The 27,072-nt window shown below is 53.6% G+C and overlaps 2 protein-coding genes across 2 annotated transcripts; one reads left to right on the top strand and one right to left on the bottom strand.

Moving 5' to 3' along the window:
• Window positions 1–206: 206 nt before the first annotated feature.
• EFTUD2 (elongation factor Tu GTP binding domain containing 2) lies at window positions 207–21,371 on the bottom strand. Its single transcript, XM_066205080.1, has 28 exons — window positions 21,311–21,371; window positions 21,011–21,116; window positions 20,173–20,338; window positions 19,651–19,729; window positions 17,454–17,529; window positions 16,854–16,919; window positions 16,567–16,602; window positions 15,670–15,760; window positions 14,734–14,816; window positions 14,098–14,264; window positions 12,954–13,078; window positions 11,322–11,385; window positions 10,867–10,957; window positions 9,925–10,060; window positions 9,508–9,635; window positions 8,285–8,478; window positions 8,026–8,137; window positions 7,651–7,791; window positions 7,111–7,212; window positions 6,540–6,622; window positions 4,825–4,911; window positions 4,441–4,567; window positions 3,902–3,989; window positions 3,437–3,555; window positions 2,946–3,040; window positions 2,020–2,173; window positions 1,325–1,432; window positions 207–781 (listed from the first exon to the last, which is right to left on the bottom strand). Exons 2-28 carry the CDS (start codon window positions 21,113–21,115, stop codon window positions 686–688), a joined length of 2,919 nt encoding a protein of 972 aa, XP_066061177.1. The 5' UTR covers window position 21,116; window positions 21,311–21,371; the 3' UTR covers window positions 207–685.
• Window positions 21,372–21,589: 218 nt separating this feature from the next.
• On the top strand, window positions 21,590–26,983 carry CCDC103 (coiled-coil domain containing 103). Its single transcript, XM_066205260.1, has 3 exons — window positions 21,590–22,132; window positions 22,992–23,124; window positions 24,554–26,983. Exons 1-3 carry the CDS (start codon window positions 21,936–21,938, stop codon window positions 25,019–25,021), a joined length of 798 nt encoding a protein of 265 aa, XP_066061357.1. The 5' UTR covers window positions 21,590–21,935; the 3' UTR covers window positions 25,022–26,983.
• Window positions 26,984–27,072: the final 89 nt, after the last annotated feature.

The following is a 27,072-nucleotide window of genomic DNA, read 5'->3' as shown; positions in this document are numbered from 1 at the left end:
GGAAAAAAAAAAACAGGCCTGGGCTGACTGGTCCATTCACTACCACAGGCAGGAGTGGGATAGCTGGGAGACAGGGAGTCCTTGGGAGTGCTACAGTGCTGAGGATGGGAGAAATCCTGACAGTGTGTACTGGAAGCTCTGGGAAAGCAGAGCCTCCCCCAGCACTGCCATGTCTAGGGACAATCAGACTAAGCCCAGCCTGGAAGTTTGTACTAAACGTTTACAAGGGTTCATAAAAGGGGTACAAAAACATCAAAGTCAGACTCATCTCTCTTCCTCCAGAGGCTGGTAAACCACGGCCCCCACCATCCCCCCCACCAACCCCCATTTCAGCTGCCTGAAATGCTTGACACAGTTGAGGCCCAGACCTCAGGAATCCATCCTGACTCTGCTCAGCTCCATGTGCTGGAGGAGCCTATCCAAAGGGAAAAAAACCTCTCTGGAGGCAACAGCAGCTGGAAACTAACAATACAACATGGATCAGGGCTCTGGATCTGGGCTGCTCCCCCTATGGAGAATGCCCACAATTGGTCCATGGAGACTCCTACAGCCAAGGAAGTGACCTGAGGAGCAGCTCCCTGCCTGCCCTGAGCCTCCAGGAGCTGAGGCTGGGCAAGCAGGGATGGGGAAGGACCAGCAGGTGCCAGCCAGGGCTCAGGTCAGCCCCCATGCCAGGGCAGCAGGTTCACATGGGGTAGTTGAGAACGACGTCTTGCTTGGCCAGTTCCAGCAACATGGGGTCGTCGAAGAACTTGCTGATGCTCACGTCTTCACTCAGGCCCTGCAGGATAACACAAGGCCAGGGTCATTCCCCATACAGCCACTGCCCAGAGAGCCCACTGAAGAGACTTTGTGTCCCACACACAGGTAAATTTTCAGGCTCCAAGAAAGGTATGAGGTGCTTCTCTGCAGCTTGAAGGCATCTAACACACCTCAGGAACGTGCAAATGTGGTTTCTGCTGCTGAGCACATCTACCAGCTCACTGCCCTCCACAGGGAGCTTGATTCCCTCTGCAGCCCCTCCAGCCCAGAAACCGGATCCTGCTGTTTTTCTGCTGCACAAGGGGGCTACACCAGGCCACTGAGGGGCCAGAGGGGCTGGGGAGGGAGCAGGGCTCAGCAGAGGCCACAGGATCCTGTTTTGGGCTGGAGTCACCGATGGGACCGACAGGCTCTGACAGGCAGCACAGGGGACGTCCTGGGGCACAAAGGACATCAGACCCCTCTGGGAACACAGAGGGGATGTGGCACACCCAAGGGACAACACTGCAACAGCTCAGCTGCTGGGACAGAGGGACACTACAGGGATTTGTCCCAGACATACCTTCCTACGCCTGGTCTTGATCATGAACTCCCTGGCCAGATGTGGGGCTGGCTGCGGCTCCAACGGCCGGATGACGATGCTCTTGTCCAAGGGGTCACCAGGCACAATCTGAAACACAGGGCCAGGATGTGAGTGTGATGCTGGGGCTGGTTCTGGAGACCCCAAATGCAACAGGAAACGTCCCTGGGTCCCACAGACACCCCAACACCCTGTCTGCTCCTCTGGCACACAGACTCATGTCACTGCTGGTGGTCATGCTTGTGAGAAGTCAGTGACACAGTGCTGAAAACTCAAGCCAAGGACATGTCTCTTCCCCAGGGAGTACTGCAAGACCCCTAAACACCTCCTAACAGAACAACCCATGTAAGTCCTGGTCAGCACAACTCCCTCCACAAAGCAGGCAGGCTTTCTGTTTCAGAGCTGAGCCTTGGACTTTGAAACACCAACCTTTAGGCCAGGGCTCAGACTGCAGCTGCTGCTCTCATGGAGCTGTACCTCAAACCACTGTGCACCACACAGCTGTGGCTCCCACAGGACCTGATCTGCCCCAGACACAGAAGTGGCCAGAGAACATTATTTTCCGAGGATGTTCTCCAGAGCTTTCCTGCTCTGCTGGAGCTGTGGCACTGGCCACACCTACCTGGTGCCTGATCCTACCTGTCCCTCTTCCCCATCTCCCCAGGGCATGGACTCACCTGCCAGTGGTGGAAGACAGAGAGAGAGAAGGCTTGTCCCTGCGTGTGGGTCCTCAAGTCTGTCTCAAACCCAAAGGAATCAATGGCTGGGATGAAGGCTTTGATGGTGTAGAGGGGAGAGCCTGGGATCGGAGCATCCTGGGTCACGTGGCCTCTGCAAACGTGGCAAAGGATCAGCGTTCCCATGTGTCACAGGATCATGGGCTGGTCTGGGTGGGAAGGGACCTCAAACCCCACACATTTCCATCCCCTCTACCATGGGCAGGGATACCTTGCACTATCTCAGGTGGCTCCAAGCCCTGTCCAGCCTGGCCTTGGACACTTCCAGGGATGGAGCAGCCACAGCTTCTCTGGGCAACCTATGCCAGGGACTCCCCACCCTCACAGCCAAGAATTTCTTTCCCATATCCCATCTAACCCTGTTCTTTGGCAGTGGGAAGCCATTCCTCCTTGTCCTGGCACTCCAGGCCCTTGTCCAGCTTTCTTGGAGCCCCTTTAGGCATTAGAAGGGGCTCTAATGTTTCCCTGGAGCCTTCTTTTCCCCACATTGAACCACCCCAGATCTCCCAATCCGTTTTTAGAGGGAAGTCGCTCCAGCCCCCTGAGCATCTTCCTGGCCCCGTCTGGAGCCACTGAGGGAGGTCCAAGTCCTTCCTGTGCTGGGGCCCCAGGGCTGAGCACACTGCTTTGTACATTCTCCTCTCTGACACTCAGGAAGAACCAGGCACAACCCAAAGGCTGCGTGTGATCCTGAACATCCCCTCCTCGCACTGCTCAGGGCCAGGATCAGTCAGGAAGCTTCCAACTGTCACTTCATGCAGACTTCACCCTCTGCACCAGTGCCAGGACTGTGGAATTCTCCAACAGCCCAGATCCCAACACTGCTGCTGTGCAAACCCCCACTGCTGGCAGCGGGAGCAGCTCACCTGCGCCGGGCCAGCACCGTGTACACGGCAGACACGCAGTCGGCAGGAGCCTGAACCTCCACGAAGTAGTAGGGCTCCATCAGGCGAGGGGTGGCCTGTGAGGGGACAGGGGACAGCCACTGAGCCTCCCACAGCACCAGCACAGCTCGAGTTCTCTGGTCAAACCCAACACCTGACAAGATTACAGGGCTCTTGCTGCCTCATGGCTGCCCAAACCAACATCACAAACAGCAAAAGGAGCTTTTCTCCCTCTGGGCATGAGTCACGCCGCCCTCTCCCCCATGCCCACCCTCCGCAGCAAGCCCAGCAGGAGCAAGAGTGAGAGAGAGCAGATGCACAGCAGTTTCCATCCAGGCTGGAACGCAGGCCTGCGGGACTCGTGTGCCAGCCCACAAGGGCACTGCAGACATTGATGGGTGAATGAGTCAGTGTGCACCCACATCCCCGGGGCAGCTCCGTGGGGATCAGCCCAGCACAAGGCAAACCCTCACCATGAGGAAGGCGGAGTAGACGACCCTGCGGGCCGTGGGGATGATCTGCCCTCCACCCCGGTGCAAGGGCTCCTGAGCAATCACCGCGTCCAGGATCTTGAACTTCACATTGCGGATCACTGCCAAGGGAGAAATGACAGCCAGTGACCCCGGGGGACGTTCTCTGCCAGCACCAAACACATCCCCAGATGCCCAAACGCCCAGAGCCACCAGCACTTCTCCTAAATTTAATTCCAGCAGGGAACGCATGACCACATCATAAGCCTGCATACCACAGAGTCATGGAATGATTCGGGTTGGAAGGAGCCTTAAAGCTGATCTAGTCCAACTCCTTGCCATAGGCAGGGACACCTTCCACTAGACCAGACTGCTCCAAGCCCTGCCCAGCCTGGAACACCTGAATGCTGAGAGATGGAAGAATATAACCGATCTCATTATCTCAATTTCCCTGCAGGTCCCACTTACATTCATCACAGAGGGGCCCTTCCCTGGTCCCCCACTGGAAGCCCTGCACAATGCTGTCCTTCACTGAGCCCAGCAGAGACTTGTCCACCTAGAGACAGACAGACAGACAGCTTCAGAGACCACAACTTATCACAGCCAGTAACACCCAGTGTTCAAAAGCCAGTTTCCAAAAGAGCAGCAGTGTCCCTTGTGCCCTCAAAGTCCACCCCTCCCTCTCACAGCTCAAGAGCATCAGCACTATGTAATTTCTAGAGCACTATAAATTAAGAGTCCATATTCTGGTAATCCTGAGAGGAAAGGCCATTAGTAGCAAATTTTGGCAAGTTGAGGACATTGGCTCAAACAGCAACACCTGAAAAATAACAGGTGACCTGCTAACCAGTGTAGGATCATTGTGGGGAAAGTGCAGCAGGTCTGAGCTGTGGCAAACAATGAGCACCCCAAAGGCACCAGGGCCTTGCTGAAAGTTCTGGGAGGAGTGGGCACCTCCTGGCACCACGGGACAAAGGTCTCACTGAAGAGTGGCCCTCACTCCTCACCTCTGAGGGCAGTGTGTCATCTACCAGGATGTTTGGGCCAGTGGCGTCTGGCCCAAAGGCCCAGATGGAACGGGCTGCCAGCAAATCCCAGTCATATTTGGTCTGGAAGAATTCACCCAGCTTCTTTCTGATAGAGAGAAAGGGAAGAAGTTTTAGGAAACAAGAATCTGACCTGCACTCACGATGTTTTTACAACCCTGTTCTCTTCAGGCACAAAAGTCTCAGCCAGAGATGCTCACAGAGTGGCTGGCAGGAAAACCAAACCAGGATCCCTGCCTAGAGGCTGCTGCCTGATACTGTGCACCCACCCTGCAGATCCCAGCATTCCCTTTTCCCCAGTTATTTACTTCCAGCTGGATTCCTGCTCTCCCAGATCACTCATACCTGTTCCATGTTATCTGCACCACTTCGTTCTCAATGTCCTCCGCCAGTCCCTTCTCCAGGGGCTCAGCAATCATCGTGATCTTGTTCCTGAGGAGAGACAGTCGCCATCATCCACACTGATGGAAATGGGGGTTACTGGAAAGACCATAGGGACTGGCAGCCCTGCACTGCAAAAAGGACATGGAAGGGGCTGGGATGTGTCCAGGGAAGGGAAAGGAGCTAGGGAAGGGTCTGGAGCACCAGGAATAGCTGAGGGAGCTGGTGGGGCTCAGCCTGGAGAAAAGGAGTCTCAGGGGGGACCTTGTGGCTCCTCACAACTCCCTGACAGGAGGGGACAGCTGGGGTGGGGGTCAGACTCTGCTCCCAGGGAAGAAAGGACAGGATGAGAAGAAGTGGCCTCAAGTAGAGCCAGAGGAGGTGTAAGTGAGGTATTAGGGAAAACTTCTACACAGAAAAGGTTGTAAAGGCCTGGCACAGCTGCCCATGGCAGTGGTGGAGTCATCATCCCTGGAACTGTTCAAAAAATGTGTGGATGTGGCACTTGTAGACATGGTTTAGTGGTGAACGTGACGGGTGGTGCTGGGCTGACAGTTGGACTTTGTTTAGGGTCTTCTCCAACCTTAATACCTCCACAATTCTGTGATTCTCTGACTGCACGCACCTGCATCCACTGCTGTTCCTTGTGAACACAGCCCAAGGGCTCAGCTACTGCTCCCTGGAGCCTGTTCAGCCCCAGGAGGAGACCACTGAGGGACAGCGTAGCTCCAGCCCTCCTCTCTCACATCCAGCCCCTGTCCAAGGCTGCAGAGGGAGCCCATGGGCCAGGCAAAGTGCCTCTGAGAGCTGTGTCTGACACCAGATGCTGCCTCAGAGAACCCCCCAATGCCTGAAACCCACCCCCAGCACAGGCCATTCCATGTGCCCAGAAGATCAAAGCCTGTCCAAAGACTGGGAACAACCTAGTCTGGTGGAAGCTGTCCCTGCCCACAGGAGGGCTTGGAACTGGATGATCTTTAAGGTTGCTTTCAACCCAACCCATCCTATGATTCTGTGAAGAGACTGGAACCTCTCTGTTCCCAGAAATAAGGCTGCCAAATGTGGTGAGATTGTCTCAGAATAAAGGAAGGCAAGAACCAGAAACCATAAGGGAACAGAGGAGAGTCAACTTCAGCAGATCATGATTTCTCTGCAAATTCAGGTATGGGAGCACCCTGTGCACACAGATCTCCACCATGTTCCCTTCCAGGCCTCCCTCTTCCTGTCACATGGACTGTGAGGTGCTGGAGGAGGGAGATGAGAGCAGCTGCAAGGCCCCAGGGCATCACCAGGAAGAACAAATCCAAAATCACATATGGGTAAGAGAAGACATAGCTCTTGCTCATGAAATTATTGGGGGAGTGACTGAAGGCAGGAACTAGGCTCCTTGGCACCTGCTCCAGGATCCCAGAACACCTCTCAGAACTGCTGAGAAGGTGTGACACTTAGGGAAAAAGGAGGATGTGGATGTCTCTTCATTCCCTCCATTCTCAGAGCTCCTACACAGCACAGGAACATCCCTGGGACTCTGGTGTGCTCCTGAGGAGTTCAGGTCAATGGGACATTGCTCACTCAGGCATGTGCCACTCAGTGGACAACAGCCAGAGGGAACAGCCCCCTTGGAGGGGATGGACCCTCCCTCTGCCCCCTCCCGTGCCCAGCTCTTCCAGAGCCCTTACTTCTTGTTGGGTGTCTCAGCAAAGCACTTCAGGGAGGATGTTTCCACCACTGTCTCACAGAATGTCACCACTGGATCAGCCACCTAAAAGAACAAAGTTTGTTTGGTTTCCAGTACTTTTTTGTTTGTAAAAAGACTGTTTGAAACCTCTGAACACCTGCAAGGAAAAACTGGTTCAACTGGCAATGTTTTAATCAGGGTCGTGTATGAAGCACTGATGCTTTCAAATGAGACAGGAAAATTTAAATTTTCAATTCCAGGTATGAAAAATTCTGCTCAACTTATTTATTTGATGCTAGCCAGGAAATGGCTGAGGCACAAGGGAAAGCTGGAATATGGGAAACTCTTCTCCAAGCCAATGTGCAGTCTCTCAGCCCCACTGGTGTGACAGTCAGGCTGTAAGAGGCCCTTTTACACCCTAACAGCTTTTTTTTTTGTTTTGACTTTTACAGGAATGTGACAAAATTCATTCTGTATATTCAAGTAGGTTCTTTTTCTTACCCTTCTGACAGAGGGGAGCAAAACCCTGTCCAGGGTTTCCAGTGGGGAAAATCCCTCTCTCATTCCCTCACCTTGATGTCAATCTCAGAATACATCTTCCGCAGATCATGCATCACACAGTCCAGGTACAGCTCTCCTGTTCCCAGGATCACATGCTCCCCAGACTCTTCCACCTGCAAGAGAGGAGAGGGATTCAGCTGCTCACAGTTCTTGCCTTCCAGGCTCCTACTCAAGCCTGAGGAGGGATCAGCCTTAAATACACTTGTTAAGAGTCAGAACACCACAAGGAAAGCTCCCACAGACTTTTCCAGGAGGAAGTGCTGCTGGGCTCTGCAGAAAACTGCTTCCCTGGCACAGCAGGCTGTGTGTTTTTCTGCTGGATTTACACTTTTCTGCTATTTCTACATAATTTATGAGATCAACTGAAACAGCATGAGAAGACCCACAACAAACATAACAACCTATGGTAAAAAACCTGATTATTTTGAAGGTCAGCCCAAAGGCTGCTCCCAGCACTGGGTGGAAACAGCCACACACATATAGAATCACAGAACAATTAAGGCTGGAAGGGAACTCTGGAAATCATGTAATCCAGCTGCCCCCAGCAGTACCTTAGTTGTAAGTGAGGGGTAGCTCTTGTTGACTTTGCGGAGACCATCCAGCATTTTGGGGAGCTCTGAGGGGTTGACTGGCTCCACAGCTATTTTGATAACAGACGTGGTGTTGAACTTCAAGGGACGGAAGATCTGAGCCTGGAACCAGAGAACAAAGAGCTGAAACTGCAACCCTACATGTCCTCAGGGTAAGACACAGCATGTGAAACTCCCTCAGCGGCTCTTGTGCCCTGGCACCATGCCAGACAGAGACTCTCTAGCCTCACCATGGGAGCACACAGGGATTCTTTAACCCCACCAGGGGAGCTTTTGGGCAGTACCCCATCACGTTGCCTCCCTGGAAGGCTGAGCAATGCCAGCCAGGCACAGTACCTCCTCATTGCCCCGAGGCTCCGTCACAGTCGCCGTCTTCACTATGGGCTGGTCCACGCCCTCGATCAGCACCCAGTTGCCAGCAGGAACCCTGTTCACCTCAATGTGATACCTGAAAGGCAGGACAGCACCACTGCAGCCTCAGACCTTGCAGCATCTTCCTCCTCCCTCTCTCTGGCAGTTCTCCCTCCCTCCCAGCCCCTCACCTGACTCCAGGTGACTCCTCTCCCAGTGAGCACATTGCCAGAGCTTTCCGTACCTTGCAACTGAAATCCAGAGGCGTCCGACAGTGCAGATCTGGGAATCCTCCTCATCTTCCAGGGTGTAGTTCTCCCCAAGGACCTTCACAGGCTGCCCAGCGTGGATGGTGCCACTGAGCACTCTGCCAAAGGCGTGGAACTGGACACCATCATCAGTGCTGTACATTTTGGTTGTGTGGCACATCAAGGGACCCTTCCCGTGACACAGAGAGACAGAAATGAGCTTCTTTCAAAACACAGTCAAGAAATAGAAACAGACCTGGGAGGACTGGACTCTGATGATCCCTGTGGATCCCTTCCAACCCAGAATATTCTATGATTTCTGGACAAAAGGGACTAGTGGGCTGGAATTAAGAATTTTTTTGATTTTGTTTTGATCTGCCAAGTCCTTCAGTTCCTGCTCCTGGAAGCCTTACATCTCCTTGCCCAGTATGGAAAGCCCTGGAATGACTGTGGTGGACTGTTCTGGAGCTCCTGTCCTTACTCTTGTAGAGCAGCAAATGGTGGCTGGGACAAAGCCATGAGGAAAAATGTCACCTGCTGGCCTGCAAACCTGCCCAGGGCAGAGCACCTGAGCCCCCCAAGATCACAGCTTCCAGTGCCACAAGGTCACTCCACACTGGTGACGTGACAGTCACCACTGTGCAGTTTTATGTGGATAATCACAACTCATTAAAAAAAGAGATTAATTTTCTCTGCAGACATCAAAGCAAAAGTCACAGGCAAATTTCTCACTCAGCTGCCGGCGTTGGTGGCTCCAGACAACTTCGAATGACAGCTCAGTGCAAGCTGTTGGAGGAGGAAGGGTTTGCAGGGCTGGGAGAGGAAAGGTGCTGACTAACTAACACAGGGTTATTTTTATCAGCACCATGCAGTTTTTTAGAGTTTGGAGAGAGAATCAAACTTCAAGGAAAAGGGACAAAAAGACTGCAAAAGGACACAAACCCACCCCGCAGCTCCCACATGCTCTGGAGTCCTGACCTAGTCCTGTTCTTCTCTGAACACTGTGAAACAATTCCCTCTCTCCAGGGCTGCCCTGGCAGGCAGCTGAAGCTCCTTAGAGTGAAGAGATTTGTTCCAGTGTTGGATGAGAGGTTTTAGCGCTGCAAGTCAAATCTGTGCAGATAGCTGGCTGGGAGGCAGCTGCCCTGGCAGGGCAGGGGGAGCAGAGTCTGCTGGCCTTGGTTTTGCACGCTCAGAGCAAACACAGGAGTTTCCTTACGTCAGGGTCACACTCGCTCATGGCCTCCCCCAGGTCAGAGTCGACACCGCCGGTGTAGGTGTGCTCAATTTTTGTCTTGGCCCCCACTTTCGGGGAGGGGATGTGCTGCACACACATGTCCACAAAGCCTGGAACAGGAACACTTGGTGAGGACAGAGTTAACCAGTGCAGAGGAAAAAAAATAGACTCCATAAACACAAGGCACAGCCACAGTGACTGCAGCACCCACAGCAGCAGCGGAGAGGTGAGCAGTGTCTCAGGCTGTCCTGTGGGCAAGTGGGGTCATAGTTTAGTTTAGATTTGGGAAATTGAGCAGGATCTGAGCAAGTTTAAAAACATTTAAACAGGGTTCAACTCTTGGTGTGAGGTACTGGGGATATAAGGAGGATTGTGGAGGGGAAGACAAACAGCTCGTACCTGTGAACTCCCCAAAGAACTTCTTGCAGACGAGCCGCAGCAGGGGCCGGATGTTCAGTTTTAATTCCTCTTTGGTCAGGTGGATGCCAAGTTCATCCAGAGTCCTGGGCAGGGTTGTGTCCACATCCCCCACCACCTGCAAGACAAGTCCCACTCTCAGGTTCACTGTGGGGGTCCCAGTCAGTAACTCCTCAGTGCAGCATCACACACAAGCCACCAGCCACAGAGCTCTCAACCTGCGCTCATTTAGAGCTCACATGAGAGCCAGACAGGTCAAATCATAGAATCGTGGAATCTTTAGGGCTGGAAAAGCTCTCTAAGATCATTGAGTCCAACCATTTCCCCAGCACTGCCAAGGCCACCATTAAATCATGTTAGTCTCCAAGGGCCACATTTACATGGCTTTTCAATTCTTCCAGGCATGGTGACTCCACCACTGCTGTGGGCAGCTGTGCCAGGGCTGAACAACCCCTTGGGGGAAGAAATTTTCCCTAATCTCCAATCTAAACCTCCCCCTGCACAACCTGAGGCCTTTTCTCTTGTCCTGTCCCTGCTGAGTGGGAGCAGAGCCCAACCCCCCACAGCTGCCCCCTCCTGTGAGGGAGTTGTAGAAAGCAAGAAGGTCCCCTCTGAGCCTCCTTTTCTCCAGGCTGAGACACCCAACTCCTCCTCATCCAACTTGTGCTCCATGTCTTTGCTCCAAGTCCAAGCACCGTCACTTGACTGCTATCAGGGCACACAAGGAAGAGCAAGGACTGTTCTACTCACTGCAAATATGACACTGCATTTGCAAGAAATAACGATTACTCTGCACCTCCAAGTCCACCCTGCGCAGATTCCACTACAGAATGGGACAGGACCAGACCCACCAGCTACCACCCAGTGCCCAGCCCCAGCTGCTCCTGCCTGGAGCTATGGGAGGAAGAATGACCCATCACAGACCTGAGCCAAGATCTTGTACAGGGGCTCCAGAATGAACTCCACGAAGCTGCGCTGGGAACTGCTCGTCGGGGCCTTTTTGGTGAACTTGCGGCTGTTGGAGACCAGGGAGGTGAGGAGCAAGAACTGCAGCCTGCCAGCACCCCGACAGAGCCTCTGCTCCTCCCAGCTTCTCCTCTTCTCCCTCCCAATCCCCTGGGAAGCTGTCAGGGACACATGGGCCAGGCTTACTCCATATGAAGGCCAGAGGAGCCTCTCTGCTCCTGCTTGTGGGATTCAGGACCATGTGGGTTCACACTGGGCAGGAGGCCTGATTCAACCCTTCCCAGATATTACTCCACCATAGGATCATAGGATCAGGAGTGACCTTGGATGGTCATCTAGTCCACATTTTACAGGGAATGGAGGGATAAACCTGGGAATAAATCAACATTAAAACATTTAAACAGGGTTCTTACGTCTTTGGATTGAAGTAGATGTCGCCCCAAAGCCGCTTTGCAAACTCCTGGTAATTGATGTCTCCTAAAGGAAAAAGCAAATGAAAAAGTCTCTCAGATGTCACTGCTTTTCTCTCAGCTTGGAAACCTTTATTTTTTGGCTTTTAAAACAAGCCTGAGGATTCAATTTAATGAACTGATGCTGATGAGCGAATGCCTCGTCCCAATTCTGAGTGAAAGACTAGGCGCTGTCCTGGGGAGACCAGGCAGAGATGAGCAGAAAGAGGCCACTGGGAATGTCCCCAGCAGCCCAGGGACACTGCAGTTCACAGACTGGCTTCCCAGGAACACTCCTCAGCTCTCTGCTACGCACGGGGTCAGAGCTGAGGAGTGCTGCAGGAGCCACATCTGCTGCACTTCCAAACAGGAACGCTGTGACTGCTGCTGCAGTGCCAAGGTGCTGGAATGGCCTCCACCCCTGGGACCTGCAGGCTCACCACCAGCATTTTCTGCCCTGCTAAACATCTCCAGGTTCCTGTCTCCTTCTCAAGGAGCACACAGCCAAACACAGTGCTGAAGGTCCAGTGCAGTGGCTGTCATGGTGAATTTACAAATACCAGGACAGGATGAGAACCTACAGCAGGTTCCAAACAAACCTTTGCTGTGGGCAGATGTGTGAGCACAAGGAATTTCCTGGTGGCTGCAGTCTGGACACTGATGCTGCTCTAACTGCTGTTAGCTGACATGTGGTGGCTGCACATACAATTCCTGGTGACCAGAATCCACGATTCCCAACTCCAAGCACCCATTCAGCTCCTGCCTTCCCCACCTGGCTGGCATCTCCTGCCAGCTGTGCTGTCCTCAGCCTCAGAAGGAGCTCTCACCCCAGCAGGCTCTCAGTTAATGCTGTGACACTCAGGGAGCTCATTTATTGCTCCAAACTCTCAGGACACGTGACAGGCCTGACACCATCAGTCCCTGACCTCTACAACTTCATCCTCCCTCAGGCCAAGTTCCCTGCAAGAGCTGCCCCAGCTGCTTTACAACTTCCTTCTTCCCCTGCTCTCAGCTCCTACAGATCCCCAAATTCCCCAGTGGGGGACTTCAAAAACCTGGGCTGTGCAGCTGCTAATGCCAGCACAGAGCCCGCTGCTACACTCAGCAGATTGCCTTGAGTGGGCACCTGGGGAGCAGAAAATTAAATCCAAGCCAGAAAAAGACAGTTTCTTAAAAAAGAATGAGGGCAAGAGTGCAAAACCTTGTGGGCAAAGCTTGTGCCCAGCTGCAGCTGAGTCTTGGACTTTTGGGAAAAGGCAGACAGAGCTTAACTGCTTCACTCCTGAGCTGCTGACAAGGAGGCAGAGCACAACACACACACACCTGCATTCAACTGCTTGTTATTTCTGCTTAGGGAATGAAAAAAATCTTGGCTTCTGACTCAAGAAACATTTATCAAGAGAAAATATCTTGCTAAAACTGTGTTTCTGCTTTTTAACCCCTGAGGCTCAGCTCTGCAGCACCACTCAGCTCTCAGTAATTCCAGAACACAAACATTGGCCATGTGCAGGGGAAGCTGAATGGCTTATAAAACCTCCACAAGAAAGGTTGGGAAGTGAGATGTTGAAGTGCACCAGGTTTCTGGCTAATCCTTACCATATGTGTCTGCATAAATCTTTGCAAAAGACCCCAGTGTGAAGCAGATGCTGTACTGAGAGCTGGAGAAACACACGTTCCCCAGAAGGGGAGACAGCACGAGGTTCTCGTCGGTGGAATACATGCTGAGAGGAGAAAAATAAAACCAAATCAATGTTATGAACCAAAGAAGACACTTCAACCCACTTCCCACACCCTACAGCAGTGACAGGCAAGGAGGCTGCATTGCCAAAAAGCATCTTTAAACAGGCTGCAGCTTGCTTGCCATCAGAATCTCAGGGTCAGGAACATTTTCTGCCTATAAACTTCAAAGCATTAATGTGCAAAGATTTAAAGACCCTAGAACTAAAAAGTTACCAGCACAAATGCTTCAAATTTTTTTATCTGGGATCATTTTTCTTTCTCTAAAAAAGCAGCCGAGTTGGTCAACCAGGTGAGGGAAAAGATAATACAGGGATATAATTTAATCCAAACAGGTTTAATGAGCTCACAGCCGTGCTAGGCAGGGTGAATTACCCTGCTCCCAGCTGCCTGATGCCAGCACACACTGAACAGAGACATGCCAAGGAGCTTGTGTGCAAATCCACACACACTTGAAGGGCAGAATGCTGTTAAAAAATGCCTGGATGCAGAAGAACCCACAGAGATGATGCATGGCTACTAAGACGTCCCTCCCTTTCCTTAGCAGGGCTGGCAAGGAGATTGGACTGTGTCAGTGTCGTAATCCTTGTTTAGGAGTTGAGACAGCAAATCCTCTTTTAGTTTTGTAGCAAGTATTAAAGAGCTTTGAGACATCTCAACCCCAGTTTGGGACACGACCTAGATCATTTCAGTGTATTTCAGACACTTGAGAGCACAAATTCCCTGCTCTGGTCATATGTCTACTTTCTCTACTTTTTTAATGAAGGAGAAATGAAATGGGGCAGGGGAAATGAAATCCCCTGGACTTTGCCAGGAAGAACCAATTCTGCTTAATTCAACGTATTAGCAGAGATGAACTTCCAGTGGTTCTTCCTGGACCATTTTCTATGACTCAACACACCAAGAGACAAACTGATGAGTTTTCAGGCACATGCAGGGCTCACAGAGAGCCATGGGACAGGGACAGCAAGCACTAGCAATGCACCACCCCAAGCACCCTCACCTGATCAGACCATTAACTTCGTCTACAATGTGTCTGAGTTTGTAATAAGCGTCTGTGGGGGGCAGTTTCAGCTCCAGGATGAGTCTGTCGATCTTGTTGATGCACACAGTCACTGCCAGCCTCTCCTGCACCGCGTGCTTGATCAGCCTCTCCGTGTTCAGCATCACCTGCAGGGAGCAGCCAGCTCAGAGCCCCAGGAAAGCCTCCACAAAATGCTATTTGGGGCGTGAGAGGCAACCAGTGACCCTTACTCTGCTGCCAGGCTGCAGAAAAGCCCAAGCTCAGCAACCAGCTAATCCCCTTGAAATTCAGAAATAGGTGCTAACCCAACCAAATTCCTTGAATCCAACCCTGTGGAGATCTCTGATATAAATAACCTGCTCAGTTTTAGGTATCATGGGGATAGAGATGCACACAAGTCAGACAATCAGCCAACGGGCCACAGCATCACATCAGCCTGGACACAGCAGCCAGAGGCTTGGCTGCCTGTTCAGATGGAAAACACCCTCATTTCCCACACCGTCCTCCAAAAGCCCTTCACCCCAGAAAGCTGAACCCATCCCAGGCCTTCATGCTAAGGCAGGAGCACAGACTCCAGAGGGAGGGATGTAAGCCCCAGGAGAACGTGGCACTCACCCCCTCGGCCGCGTCGATGAAGAGCACGACGCCATCTGAGATGCGAAGGCCGGCCGTCACCTCGTCAGAAAAATTCACATGACCTTCAAAACCACACAAAGGTGGGCAGTGAGAAGCAGTGAGCCCCGGTGCAGCAGCAGCACACAGGGTGGGAAGCCGTGGGGCTCTGCAGATTCCTCTGGTTGCTGCTACCCAGAGAGGCAGAACGGAGACGGTTCCTCCTCAGACGAGGACCGGCTGCCAGAGCTCCCCATGGGATTTAGCCTCAGCTCTAATGCTATTTTCTGAGAATGCACACAACAACTTGTTTAACAGGCACTTTTCCTCACATTTGTGACTGTTTTTCTCACAGCTCTGTGCACGTAGCTTAGGAAAACGAGGAAGATTTCTTCTCACAGACAACAGATGCCTCTCCCCCCAGCCTCCTCCTGCGCTCTAACCTCCCTCATCCCGAGCTGTAGCTTAGCAGATGTGTCCCAAGACCCTCGTCCCTAAAGTTTCTTACAAGTTGATCTATGATTATGTTGCCTCCACAGGAGCATGTCAAAGGCCTGAGGAACTTGCTGAGTCTCACTGTGGGGCAACAGCCTTTGAGCAAAGAAGGATCCCCCTGCACATGGCAATACCTGGGAAAGGAAATTCTACCTTTGCTGCTTGAGTGAAACACCTCTTCAGCCTCACCAGCCCTCATTTAGGCCAGCTAATCACAAACATGAGCCTGACTTGTCCCTGCCCATGGCAGGGGTTGGAACTAGATGGACTTTAAGGTCCCTTCACCCCAAACTATCCTGGGTGATTATGGGTCAGTACTGCTCGAAGTGACTTCACAGGAATGAACTCGGCTGAGTGCTCAGGACTAGGGTGGAATCAGGTATAAAAAGTACAAAACAAAGCTAAGGGCTTCCCACAGCAGGATTTTCAGGACTGCACAATCACCTGGAGTGTCAATGATGTTGAAGAGGAAAGACTTTCCTTTGGTGTCTGGGAGAACAATCGTCACTGGGGTGCTCTTGATCCCCACCCCCCTCTGAAACACAGGAAACCAGGATTACAGGTAAAGAAAAAAAAAAATTTAAAAAATCAACACGTACAGATGTAGAAGAAGATCAAGGGAAAATCAGAAAGATGGAAAGAAGTAAACATTCATCCTGGAAGAGAGCAATAACCTCAGATCACCGAAGTACCCAGCCCAGCTCTCCCATCTGTACTGCTAGGACTGGTGAGCCACCACTGCACCCTCCACACCTGATTTCAGCTGAGGAGGTACTACAGGCAATACCTGAGAGAGAATGTGGGTGTTTGTTTGTGCTTTCACCCTCTGCTGCCACTAAGTTACACCTCAAAGCACAAGATTTGCTCACACGGAGTATAAAGTAGAACACTGAGAGGACAAAAAAAGTGCTTTAAAGGATTGTTCTGGTCATGATTTGAAATAACATTCCCACTCATGCCCAGAGTGCACATGGAGTCAGAGCTAAGGAAAACAAGGACAAATGCATTTATTTTGACATAATTTTTTCCTCATCTCCAATTGAGGTGCAAAGCTCTCCCTCCTTTTTCTCTCAAAGAAAGTAATAATTACCCCCAGACTGGGGTGACTCTGCTGTAGATTTAACATGACACAGGATATAAAAACATACAAGGAGTTGAGGGAAGGAAGTTGGATCAGGAATCTTCCTGAGGCAAACAAGAGGAGTAGATTGTTTTATTGATAAAGAAAATAACCAAAATGAGGAAGGCACAGAAAGGCATTAAAATGGACGAGGAAACTGCCTGCAGCAACTGTAAGTAACGCATGAGACAACTGAATACAATCACTACAAGACCACTCACCTCCTGCTCTGTGAACAATATATCAGTGTAGCAGAGCTGCAAAGACAAATCAAGAATCAGTCTCGTATTTTGGTATCAGATATTCAGTCTGAAGCAGGACACGATAACTCTGACACATCACTGAGGTGACAAGCACGGGACAGAAGAAGAATTAGGACTGAGCTCTGGCTTCCCAATCCTACATTCCAGTCACTGAACCACCTTGTCCCCATGCACAGTCACCCTCCCTCAGGATGTAAAACCACCCCGTGTTCCCCAGGGCAGGAATTCCCCAGCAGTTCACTCACATCCTGATCATAGCGCTTCCGGATTTCTGGGTGCGTCTGCTCAATCAGGCAGTCAACAAAACATGTCTGGAAAAGAGCAGAGAAAGGAGGTTCCTCTTTTCAGACAGACACAAACACAACCCCATCCCTCCAGTGGCAGCACAGAGCACGCTGAGCAGCTTATTGTAAAACCTATAATTCAACCTACAAAAAAAAAGATCTACAAACTTCACAGGGAAATGTAGCGCCAGGACAAGGGGGAATGGCCTTAAGCTGGAGGAAGGCAGGGTTAGATGGGATATTGGGAAGAAGGTGCTGAGGCCCTGGCACAGGGTGCCCAGAGCAGCTGTGGCTGCCCCTGGATCCCTGGCAGGGTCCAAGGCCAGGCTGGACGGGGCTTGGAGCAGTCTGGGACAGTGGAAGGTGTCCCTGCCATGGCAGGGGTGGCACTGGATGGGCTTTAAGGTCCCTTCCAACCCAATCCATCCTTGGATTCTATAAATAAGTGCACGAGCAGGAGGAGCAGAAGGTGCTGCTGCAGAAAACCAGGGCCCAGGAGGGCTGGCAAAGCAAGCAGACAGGTCACCATCACTACTCCTGTATTGTGGACATTCACAGTACCTTGCCGTGGTGCAGGTGCCCACACAGAGTCACATTCCGGATCAGCTCCGAGTTGTCCATCAGATCTGCCAGGAAACTGCAGGAACAAAACACAAAAGGCTGTTGGAGGCTTCTGCTGTGTCTAAGAAAAGCAGGTGCTGCTTTTCAGCTATACTTTCTATCCAAGGTGCCCCCTGAATCCTCGCCAAACTTTTATTCTGCCAATGCCCTGCGGAGGAAGAATCCCACTTTCCAGATGGGGAGGACAAGAGAGTTGGAGTCCCAGACAGATGGCAGTGGGTGGGAGGATATGGAGCTGGTAAAGCTGCCAGCAATGGAATATTATTGAATATTTGTCTTCTCTTCTAGTCAGTACTGGAAGCAAAAATCACATCCATGTACTCAGATGATGAAGCACTTCCACTCTAACCATGGCAGGCAGTCAGGTAAATCGTGGTGCTGGATAACAAGCACCCTATGGAGCTCTGAAAGCAGCCAGGGGTTCCACAGACCATTAATTCTGATTTTCAAGTCTTAAAACAGTGACATTCCAGGGACTCAAGGAATTAAGTCTTTTTCAAATCAGCAGCTGAGCTGGGTAATGATGAGCTGGTCACTTCTGGATGGATGCTGGCCAAAAGATAATTGAGATCCTAAATTACCATCCCTAAAAAAAAAAGGGAGGCTATAAAACATGCAGGCACTGCCAGAGGCCTGCAGAGAATAAGTGCTGTCAAATAATTTCCTTTTTAAACAGATTAAATTTTTACTGATGCAACAGACTTCTTAATGTAAAACGTTTTGATTAAGAGCTAAAAAATACAGCAATCAATACTAACCCCGATTAAAACCTTCCTAATTGGTCTGAAAATAAGGCTAAATGGGAAATCAATACCAAGCTTGCAGGTTTCTGGCTACATCCCACAAGGAACTTCTCTTTGCCCATCCTAACCATTTATATCAACAAACAGGAGAAAAATGAATTAATTACAAATGGAATGAGCAGAGCATACAGGGATCAGGGAGGTGGGGGATAATGCAGAGCCCAGGACAGGGACTGAGCCAAAGCAAGGGCTGAGAAAAACCAGCCCCAGCAGCTCTTGGGCTCTGCTCTAGCTCTGCAAAACCCCCCAAGCACTGAGCACAGACCCGGGCAACTGAGGGACCCCTGAGTGAGCACCAGCTGCAGGAACATCCTGTCCCCTCTGGAAAACACGAGGCTGCTGGGTGCCAGGCAGAGGCACTGCTCAGCACCAGGGAACTGCTGCTCAGCCACACCTGCTTCTGGGACCCACACCTGGAGAGGAACATTTACAACTGGGAAAAGCCCTGACAGGACACAAAGTGGTGAGTGGAGAGATGAGCCCAAGGAGACTCCCACAGCTCCATCTGCTCATCCCAAAGAGAGACAACACAGGCACACAGCACACTCAGGGACACGGACCCTCCACCCACCACAATGCACAGATGCTGCTCCAACATCAGACTTTTACCAGGAAAAGCAAAGGACGGTTTTTATTCCGCAGAAAACTCGTTTGATATCACATCTCCAATTTTAAATGCATTTGGAATTTTTTTCCAGGAGGATTTCTCCCAGCCCTGGTGTCCAAGAAGCTGCATTGGGACACAACCAACAGACCCCCGCAGCACAGCTGCAGTGTCCTGCTGACTGCACAGCACTCGGCACTCACCCAGCAGCACAAAAATTCCCAGTGGAAACTGGAACAGATGGGACCTAATCCGAGACTGGGATCAACCCAAAATGTCCCAGTATGATGTGTGCTACATACTGACCATGTGTATATCTGCCAGGCTGGCCAAAGAAGCTGTGGCTGCTCCATCCCTGGAAGTGACCAAGGCCAGGTTGGACATTGGGGTTTGGAGCAACCTGGGATAGTGGGAGGTGTCCCTGCCCATGGCAGGGATGGGACTGGATGGGTTTTAAGGTCTCTTGCAACCCAAACCACTCTAAGAACATTTCTTAAGCCAGACTCTTGCTATGGAGCTTGATCTCAGCCCCCAAGGTGAGATTCCCCTTGTGTGTCCAACCCTACCCTGTGCTGCTGGCAGGGAGGGAAAATGTCTGTGAAGTGGTTTGTCCTGCACTTCCTCCTTTTGGGTTCAGAACCTGGGAATTGGCTGCTCTCAGGTCCGTGCTGGGGTCAGTGACACACCAAGCCAGAGCCCCCAGATGTGCCTCCCCCAGCCCCACACTCACTCCATCTCGTAGACAGTGACCGGCAGCGTCTGCTCCATCAGGGAGAACTTCTTGGTTTTCACGGGTTTAATAATGGGCTCTGAAACAAGAGAAAGAACAACAAACTGTTCCCAGAGCCCCTGAACCAGCAGGGTCAGGAATGGCCCCAGGAATGGGGAGTTTTGCTGACAGCCCCTCAATTTTCCAGCTGACAGATTCTCACGGCTGCTTGTCAAAGCTGCAGGAGGTGGCCACTGCAGGGCCTCCCAGCCAAACCATTCCAGTATAAAGGGATCAAAGGAGATCACTTAAATGCATTTACTTTTCCCTTAAATAGTTTTCCCATCTCTGCTGATTCCTGTTCTTCCAAAGGTACGTTTGTTTGGATTTGCAAAAATCTCAAGTGCGTGAATCTGCACACACCAGGCAGAGCTCCTGAGGCTATGAGGGGACTCCAAAGGGGCAGGACAGAAGGGAATATTATTTCCCCTTCTCAAGGATCCATTAAGAGCCTTCTCCTCCCACAGCCCCCTCCCCACTCACCAGTGAGTGGCTGTGTGTCCTCCTCCTGCACGATGGTCTCCACCTCAGGCCCATAGACCTCCTCTGCTGTGGGGTAATACTTCTTGTCCTCGTGCAGCACCACCTCCATCCCGGGGTGCTCCTCGTCGTGCTCCCCCATGTCATCGTCATCATCATCATCCTCCAGCTGCGAACAAGGCTCACCCTCAGGGCACAGGCCTGGGGTCAGCCCCAAGCCAGGGACCCTCAGCGCAGCCCCAGCACCCAGAGAGGTGCCCTGGGAGCCGCTCCCGGAGGAGCAGTGCGGCTCCTCGCACAGCACCTGGGCCAGGAACAGCCCCTGGACTCGCAGGGACACAGGCAGCGACTCCCACCAGAGCCACACCCGGGTAACACAACCCCCACCCCACAGGCACCAGCAGGAGATGGGAGGGGGCTCCCTCGTTTCCCCTGTGGGGCAGCCCCTCTGCTCCCCCCGTGTCCGTGGGCTCTTGCTCTGCCTCCCCCCGCGAGGATCCGGCTCCCCTCAGCTCCCTCCTGAGGGGCTCCCGGAGGGACACGGACCCTCCACGGGACTGACACCAAACCCAGCCAAACCCAGTCCGAGCGCCAGGGGCTCCCAGTTTCCACCGCCACCCCAGCAAGAACTCCTTCTGTTTACCCCAGGAACAGATTTTGTGAATTCTTTAAACACCAGGCCCACTCCGACCCCCGGGTTTCGGAGCCCCGCACCGACCCGTCTCACCAGACCCCGCACGGGGCAGGAGCAGCCGCGGGCCCGTCCCCGCTCAGGGGCCGGGGCCTGACGAGCGCCGCCGGCCCCGGGCTCGCTGCCCTTTCTCCCCTCCACCCCACTCACCTCGTCCAGGTCTTTGGACTCTCGGCCCAGCTCGTCGTCATCATCGTCCGAGTCCAACTCGGGCCCGATGTAGTTCCCAAACTCGTCGTACAGGTCGGTGTCCATGCTGGGGGGCGGGAAGAGGGTCGGTGAGGGCGCAGAGACCGGGGGCCGCTGACCGAACCCTCAGGGCCCGGGGCAGCGGGTGTTCCGGCCCGACCCCAGCCCCAAGCTGTCCCAAGCTGTCCCAAGCTGTCCCAAGCTGTCCCAAGCTGTCCCAAGCGCCGGCCCGGCCCCGGCCCCAGCCCCGCTCTCCCTCACCTGCCCCGGCTCCGCTCCCGCCGCTGCTCTCGCCGGCGCCGCCGCTGCCGAAGGCCCCCGGGCTGCCCCAGCCGCCTGTCGCGACAGAGCGTCCCGCGCCCGCCGCCAGCGTCGCGCCCACCGGAGAAGCGCCGGGCGGAGCCGGGGCCGGGTCGGGGCCGGTTCCGGAGCGTCCCGGGGGCCGCGGGCCGAGCGGGGCGGCGCGGGGCGGCGGGGCCGGTTCTGTCAGGCGCGGCCGGGGCAGCCCCGGGGACCTTGAGCGGCCCCGGCGCTCCGGCGGCGGGAGCGGGACTGTCGCGATAGAGAGAGCGGCCCTGGGGCCGAGGTGTTCGTCACCCCGCGGGGCTGTCCCGACAGAGCACGGGGCCCCGGGGCCGGCGGTGTGTCAGAGCCTGGGGGCTTCGCGACAGGGGAGAGCTTCCCCGTTGCCAACCTCGTGCGCGGCCTTTAGGCTGTCACAGTGGGGGTCCGCAAGGCAGGACTGTCACGATAGGATCGGGGTTGTCGGGACAGTCCTGGCAGCGCTCTTGTGACAGAAGTGACTCTTCGAACCCGTCGCAGGCAGGGCTGTCCCGCCAGGAGGGGTCCCTGTGCCCCCAGGCCGGTGCCCGCCCGCGCTTCGGGGATGGATCCGGGCATGGATCCGGGCATGGATCCGGGCATGGATCCCGGGTTGGATCCCGGGTTGGATCCGGCCGCAGCGCTCCCGGCGCTGGAGCGGGAGCTGCGGGCGGCGCTGGCCGAGGACGAGCGGCGGCAGCGGGAGGGCGAGGCCAAGCTGCGGGCCCTGCGCCAGGGCGTCCCTGACTACGAGCAGTTCAGGTCCGGGGCTCGGGGACCGGCCCGAGGGCCCGGGAGGAGCCGGGGACTCGGTTGGGGGCTCCGGGCCCCCTCGGGCTCTGAGCTCGGAGCTGATGGCCCGAGCACTGCTCGTGGGGGACCCGAGGGGCAGCAGCGTGGGGATGGCCGGAACGGCTCCGAGGACAGAGCCCGCGGGCGCGGACACTCGGCCGTGGTGGAGATTTGTCCCGAAACTGCTCAGGTGGCCCCGTGTGGGCTGAGATCTGTCCCCGCGCCGTGGCCGGGCTCTGCTGTGGCCAGCAGTGGAATGGCACTGTCCCCTCTTCCCATTCCCACCCCCGCACGCCCAGGCCGTGCTGCGAGTGCAGAAGCGGAGGGTGTCCCCGTGCCCTTCCCAGCCTGTTCTTGCTCCCAGTCCTGTCACTGCTTTATCCAGGGGGCTGTGAGCAGGTTGGGATGGCAGGGCTGCTCCGTGGGGACTGCCAGTGCACCCCAAACTCCTGGATTCCCTGTGGATCCATCCCTGTCCATTGACATTGAGGATTCATAGGTAGATCCAGGACTTCGACCACACTTGGGAGGCATTCTGGGACCAGATCAAATTCCGTTCATATCTGTCTCGTTCCCCCATGCCACCTGATCCCTGAGAGGCAGGAAAACACTTTCAAATGGCTTTTCCCTCACATATCTTGCCAGTCACTATGACAGGATTCCTGAGGGATTTTAGTCTGGTTAATCCTTGTATTGGCAAGGGCCTGCTCCTCCAGCCTGTCCAGCCCCTCTGGGTGATCCATATGGCTCAAAATCAGAAACTGGCTCAAAGAAACAGCTCAAAGTGTTTTCTCTTGCCATGTGTCCCTCCTGTCCCTGTTCCCTTTAGGGAGATTGTGCTGGCCTCACACCTGAAGCCTCTGGAGAAGAAGGACAGGCTGGGGCAGAGGAGGAATGTGCTGTGGAATCCCTGTGCAGCCCCGGCCAAGGCAGCACCTGCCCATGCTGTGGAGATCCCCCAGGTGAGGGAGAGGTTGCCAGGGCCTCATCCACAGCTGGAAATGATTTGGGAATCATCTGGGTGTTAATTGGAATGCAAGAGTTACTCAGGACTCACTCTGGGTGCGAGCCAGCCCTCCCGGGCCCCTGGAATATCAGGGTTTGGATCAGCACCGGGTCAGGCTGGGCCCTGTCAGGAAGTGACTGCTCCATCCCTGTGGGAATGGAGGCCTGGCTGCACACCCTGGACCCCGAGCTCCCCGTGCCCCAAGCAGCTCCCTGCAGCTGCAGCCTGGGACCCAGAGGCAGGGCTGTGCACCAGGATCCTCCCTGGAACAGCCTCCAGCTGCAGACATTCCCTGAGCACAGCCGGTGCTTTGCTCATGGTTTAGTGGTCATGGAAGAGGGCTGGGTTGGGTTAATCCTGACCGAGCCTGACGAGCTCACCGAGTCCCTCAGTGGTGGGAAACGGGGACAGGACATTTTCTGTGCAGGCCGTTTGTGACTGGAGTCACCTCAATCCTGCCTGCCATGGGCTCTGTCCACGCTGGGATGTGCTGGTCACTGGATGTTTCCCATGGATGTTTGCCAGGATAAGGCAGTTTCATGGAATGCCTTATAAACAGTCCCAAGAATTGTTTATGATGCTGGATTTCATTGACCTGTGTTTATTATAAGATCTTTTGCAACTCTCCTGAGTAGCACTGTGTTTCCTTGGACAATGATCCTCCCCAAGGAAATCCTGCTCCCGGTCCCATCAGCACCAGGCTCAGATCTCCAGAGCTTTTCCCTCTGTGCTGAGCCCCAGCTGACGTCACGTTCCCTTGTTCCCTGGCTGTAGAAAAGCTGCACATTTGCCTCCTCCTTCAGCCTTTGCATCAGTGACCCAGCGGGGATGGGCTCAGCAGTTAATTAGAGCTGGTATAAAATGGGATTTCCTTTACCTGGGAATGCCACTTGGAACTCAGCTCTCTGCTCTGCCACGGACCCACCAATACCAGGTGGTACCAGACAGGCCATCTGCACGTTTTCTGGGGTTTGCATCTCCCACCTTTCCTCTGCCACTCCCTGGTTTTTCCTCTCAGTGCTCAGAGTGTTCCCTGCCCTGCTCTGATCTCCATGAGGTCCCTTCCCAGGCAGTGCTGCTGGATCCAGGCTGGGCAGAGAGTCTGGCTCTGGTTGGGGTTGAGGTTACTCCCCAACCATCTGTGTTCCCACTGGGTTTCACATCTCATCCACCCTTCCCCTTTCCCCCTGGAGTTCCCTGGTTTCTCAGGGCTAAAGGCACCTGGCATTTCCTTGTTTTCCCCTCTTCTCCCTCAGCAGCCCCTCGTGCTGCCAAAGCCCCTGGTAAAAACATCTTGGCTGTCCATGGACTGATGGGGGCAAAGGGATCAAAGTCTTTAAGTGGGAACAAAACAAAAGGAACTGAGTGTCTCTTTTCTCCTTCAGGAACTGGATCAGCTGCCCGGGACTGCTGCGGAATTTCACAGAGATTGGCGCAGATGCTTGAAAAGTGGGACAGAGAAATACCAGTTTTTGCTGGAGCTCGGAGGGGAGGCCTTGGGCAGGATCTTCCAGGCTGATGTGGGCTTTGGCCTCCTGGGGGAGTTCCTGACAGTGCTGGCAGAGAACATCCATCCCGGAGACAGAGCTGCCATCCTTCAGATCCTGCAGAGCCTGGCGGGCACCAAGCGCTTCGGGCTGAACGTGGCTCTCCTGAGCCAGGCAGAGAGGGAGAGCAGCCAGGGTTTGTTCAGGAAGCTGCAGAGCAGGGATTGTCAGGCTGCTGGCCAGCCCAGCAGCCCAGCCAGCTGTGAGGCAGGGTGGGAAGCCCATCCCATGGAGACCCACTTGGAAAAGGAAACCGAGGAGGAGAGGACAGTGGTGGAGCTGATGAAGTGTTACCTGGTCAGCTGAGGGGGCAGGAGCACCAGGATTGAGCAGAAAAAGGGTAAAAGAGGCTCAGATAAAACTCAAAGCTTGACTTTGGCATCACCCAGGGCACGAGGTCTGCACAAATAAAGTTTAGCTCCCAAGCTGTGGTGCTGTGATCTCTGAGCAGGATGTCCTCACAGATGGGTATGGGAGAGTCTCTTGGATAAGGAGAAAGCCGAGGGAAAGAAAACATCAGGAGATAGTTTTTGAAGGAGAAACCCAACCCTGATAGTCTCTTTCCTCTTCCACTCCTGTCCACAGTCACTGAGGGGTTTTAGGAGATGTAATCAATGACAACTGTCAGGTCCATTTTTTTCCCAAACACAGTGCAGCGAACGGCAGTGTGACCCCAGCAGACTGGAACCGCCTACTCCCACCTGCCCCGGAGAAACCACCAGGCACCTGATGGCAGGGTCCAGGTTCATCCCTGAGGCCTGGCATGGGAATATTGGGCTTTGTGGCACCACTTGAGGGGACGTGTGTGTCCTTGCACTCTGCTGTGGTGCCATTCCTCCTGCCTTTGCACACCTGAGGACAGCTGAGGGCTGGTGACTTCAACAAAAGAAGATCCTGGAGCTGCCCGAGATCAGGATGGAGGATTTTGATGCCAGAACAGCCCTGGCACAAGAGTCACAGCTCTGGTGGGAGCAGGCACACTGCTGGAGTGGTGCCAAGGCTCAGGGTGAGGATGTCAAGGCTGGGAGCAGCCTGCTGCATCCCCACTCTTGGGAAAGGCAAAATCCCTGGGGTTTGGTGGGAAGACTCAGGAGAAATGCAGTGTAGCAGAGATTGTGTGAATGGTGATGGAGAATGGGGCTGTGAGACCCACTGGGACCCTTTCCAGGTCAGCCAGCTCATGGTGTGACCTGAGCTGCCAAGAGCTGAGCTGAGGGGCCAGCCGGGATCTGTGGGGGCTAAACATGAGCTTCATCCTCATCATCATCCTCACCCACCTGGGCATCCAGATAGGGTCCACAGGGAGCAAACATGGGCATCATCATCATCATCATCATCCTTGTCCATGTGGGCCACTGCTGGTGAGCACTCAAGAATCCATCCAGGCTGGAACATCATCCCCACAGGGCACCCAGACACCCTGGGCCATCCTCCTGTTGAAAATCCCTGATGTTCTGGCCATCAACAGTCAAACACTGCCAAGTCTCTGCTCTCCCTCCCCTCAGGGCAGGAGTGGGACAGCAAGGTCTGGTGTGGGAAACTCCCTGTTGGCACAGCTCAGTAGGGACAGGCAGGGTTTGGCAGTGTCAGGGTTTGCTCCAGGAGGGATCTCACACTGCCAGGATTTGTTCCTGACTCTGCCACTGGTTGGCAGTGAGGGTTAAAGCTCAATACAGTCGTTTTCAAAAGAAAACTTGGAGCTGGTGCAAGATGTTCTGGCCAAACTCTGTAGAGTTCTTGATCTGCACCAGTGATTTATTACAGCTGTTTTTCTAAGAGGCTGCTAAAAACATCCATCAAACTATTTTAATCCAATTAATACTTGCTTTTCTCACCCTTGTTTGCCTTGTTTTCCATGTTGAGGACTATGTGTCTCAAACCCTTCAGTATTCCTTTTGAGCTCCCCAGCTGGAGCAAACTCATACCTTTTAATTTTTGGGGGGTTTTTTGTTTTTTGTTTGTTTGTTTATTTAATTTCTGACAGAAAAAGTATTTTTCAAACTGATCTGGTTTTCAAACAGATAGCTGCTTTCAGAGTGTTTTTAACTCACCTGACTCAGCACAGTTGGGAGTCAATGTTTGTGCCTGACAAAGTCATCTCAAACATCCCACAAAGGTTGTGACACCTCTGCAGGGTTTTGGTGGACACTTATTCCTCAGCATGGAGCAGGATGTGTCCTCCAGGCTCATTTCCTTTTCCTGAGGGTGTGGCTTGAGGATTTCAGCAAAAATCCCTCTGTCCAGGAGGGCACTGAGGGTCCCAGTGAGGCTCTGGCCCTTGAACCATGAATGATGTGCAGGATCTCCAGTCCACCCTCAGCCCAACAGCTGCAGCCAGTCCTGGGAGCTTCCCAGGA

The sequence above is a fragment of the Chamaea fasciata genome, unplaced genomic scaffold (genome assembly GCF_029207755.1).
Source record: "Chamaea fasciata isolate MVZ Bird 193981 ecotype frontalis unplaced genomic scaffold, bChaFas1.0.hap1 SCAF_27, whole genome shotgun sequence".
Taxonomy (NCBI): Eukaryota; Metazoa; Chordata; class Aves; order Passeriformes; family Sylviidae; genus Chamaea; species Chamaea fasciata.
The sequence above is the reverse complement of the archived record's forward strand: the minus strand, read 5'-3'. Positions and strand labels throughout refer to the sequence as shown.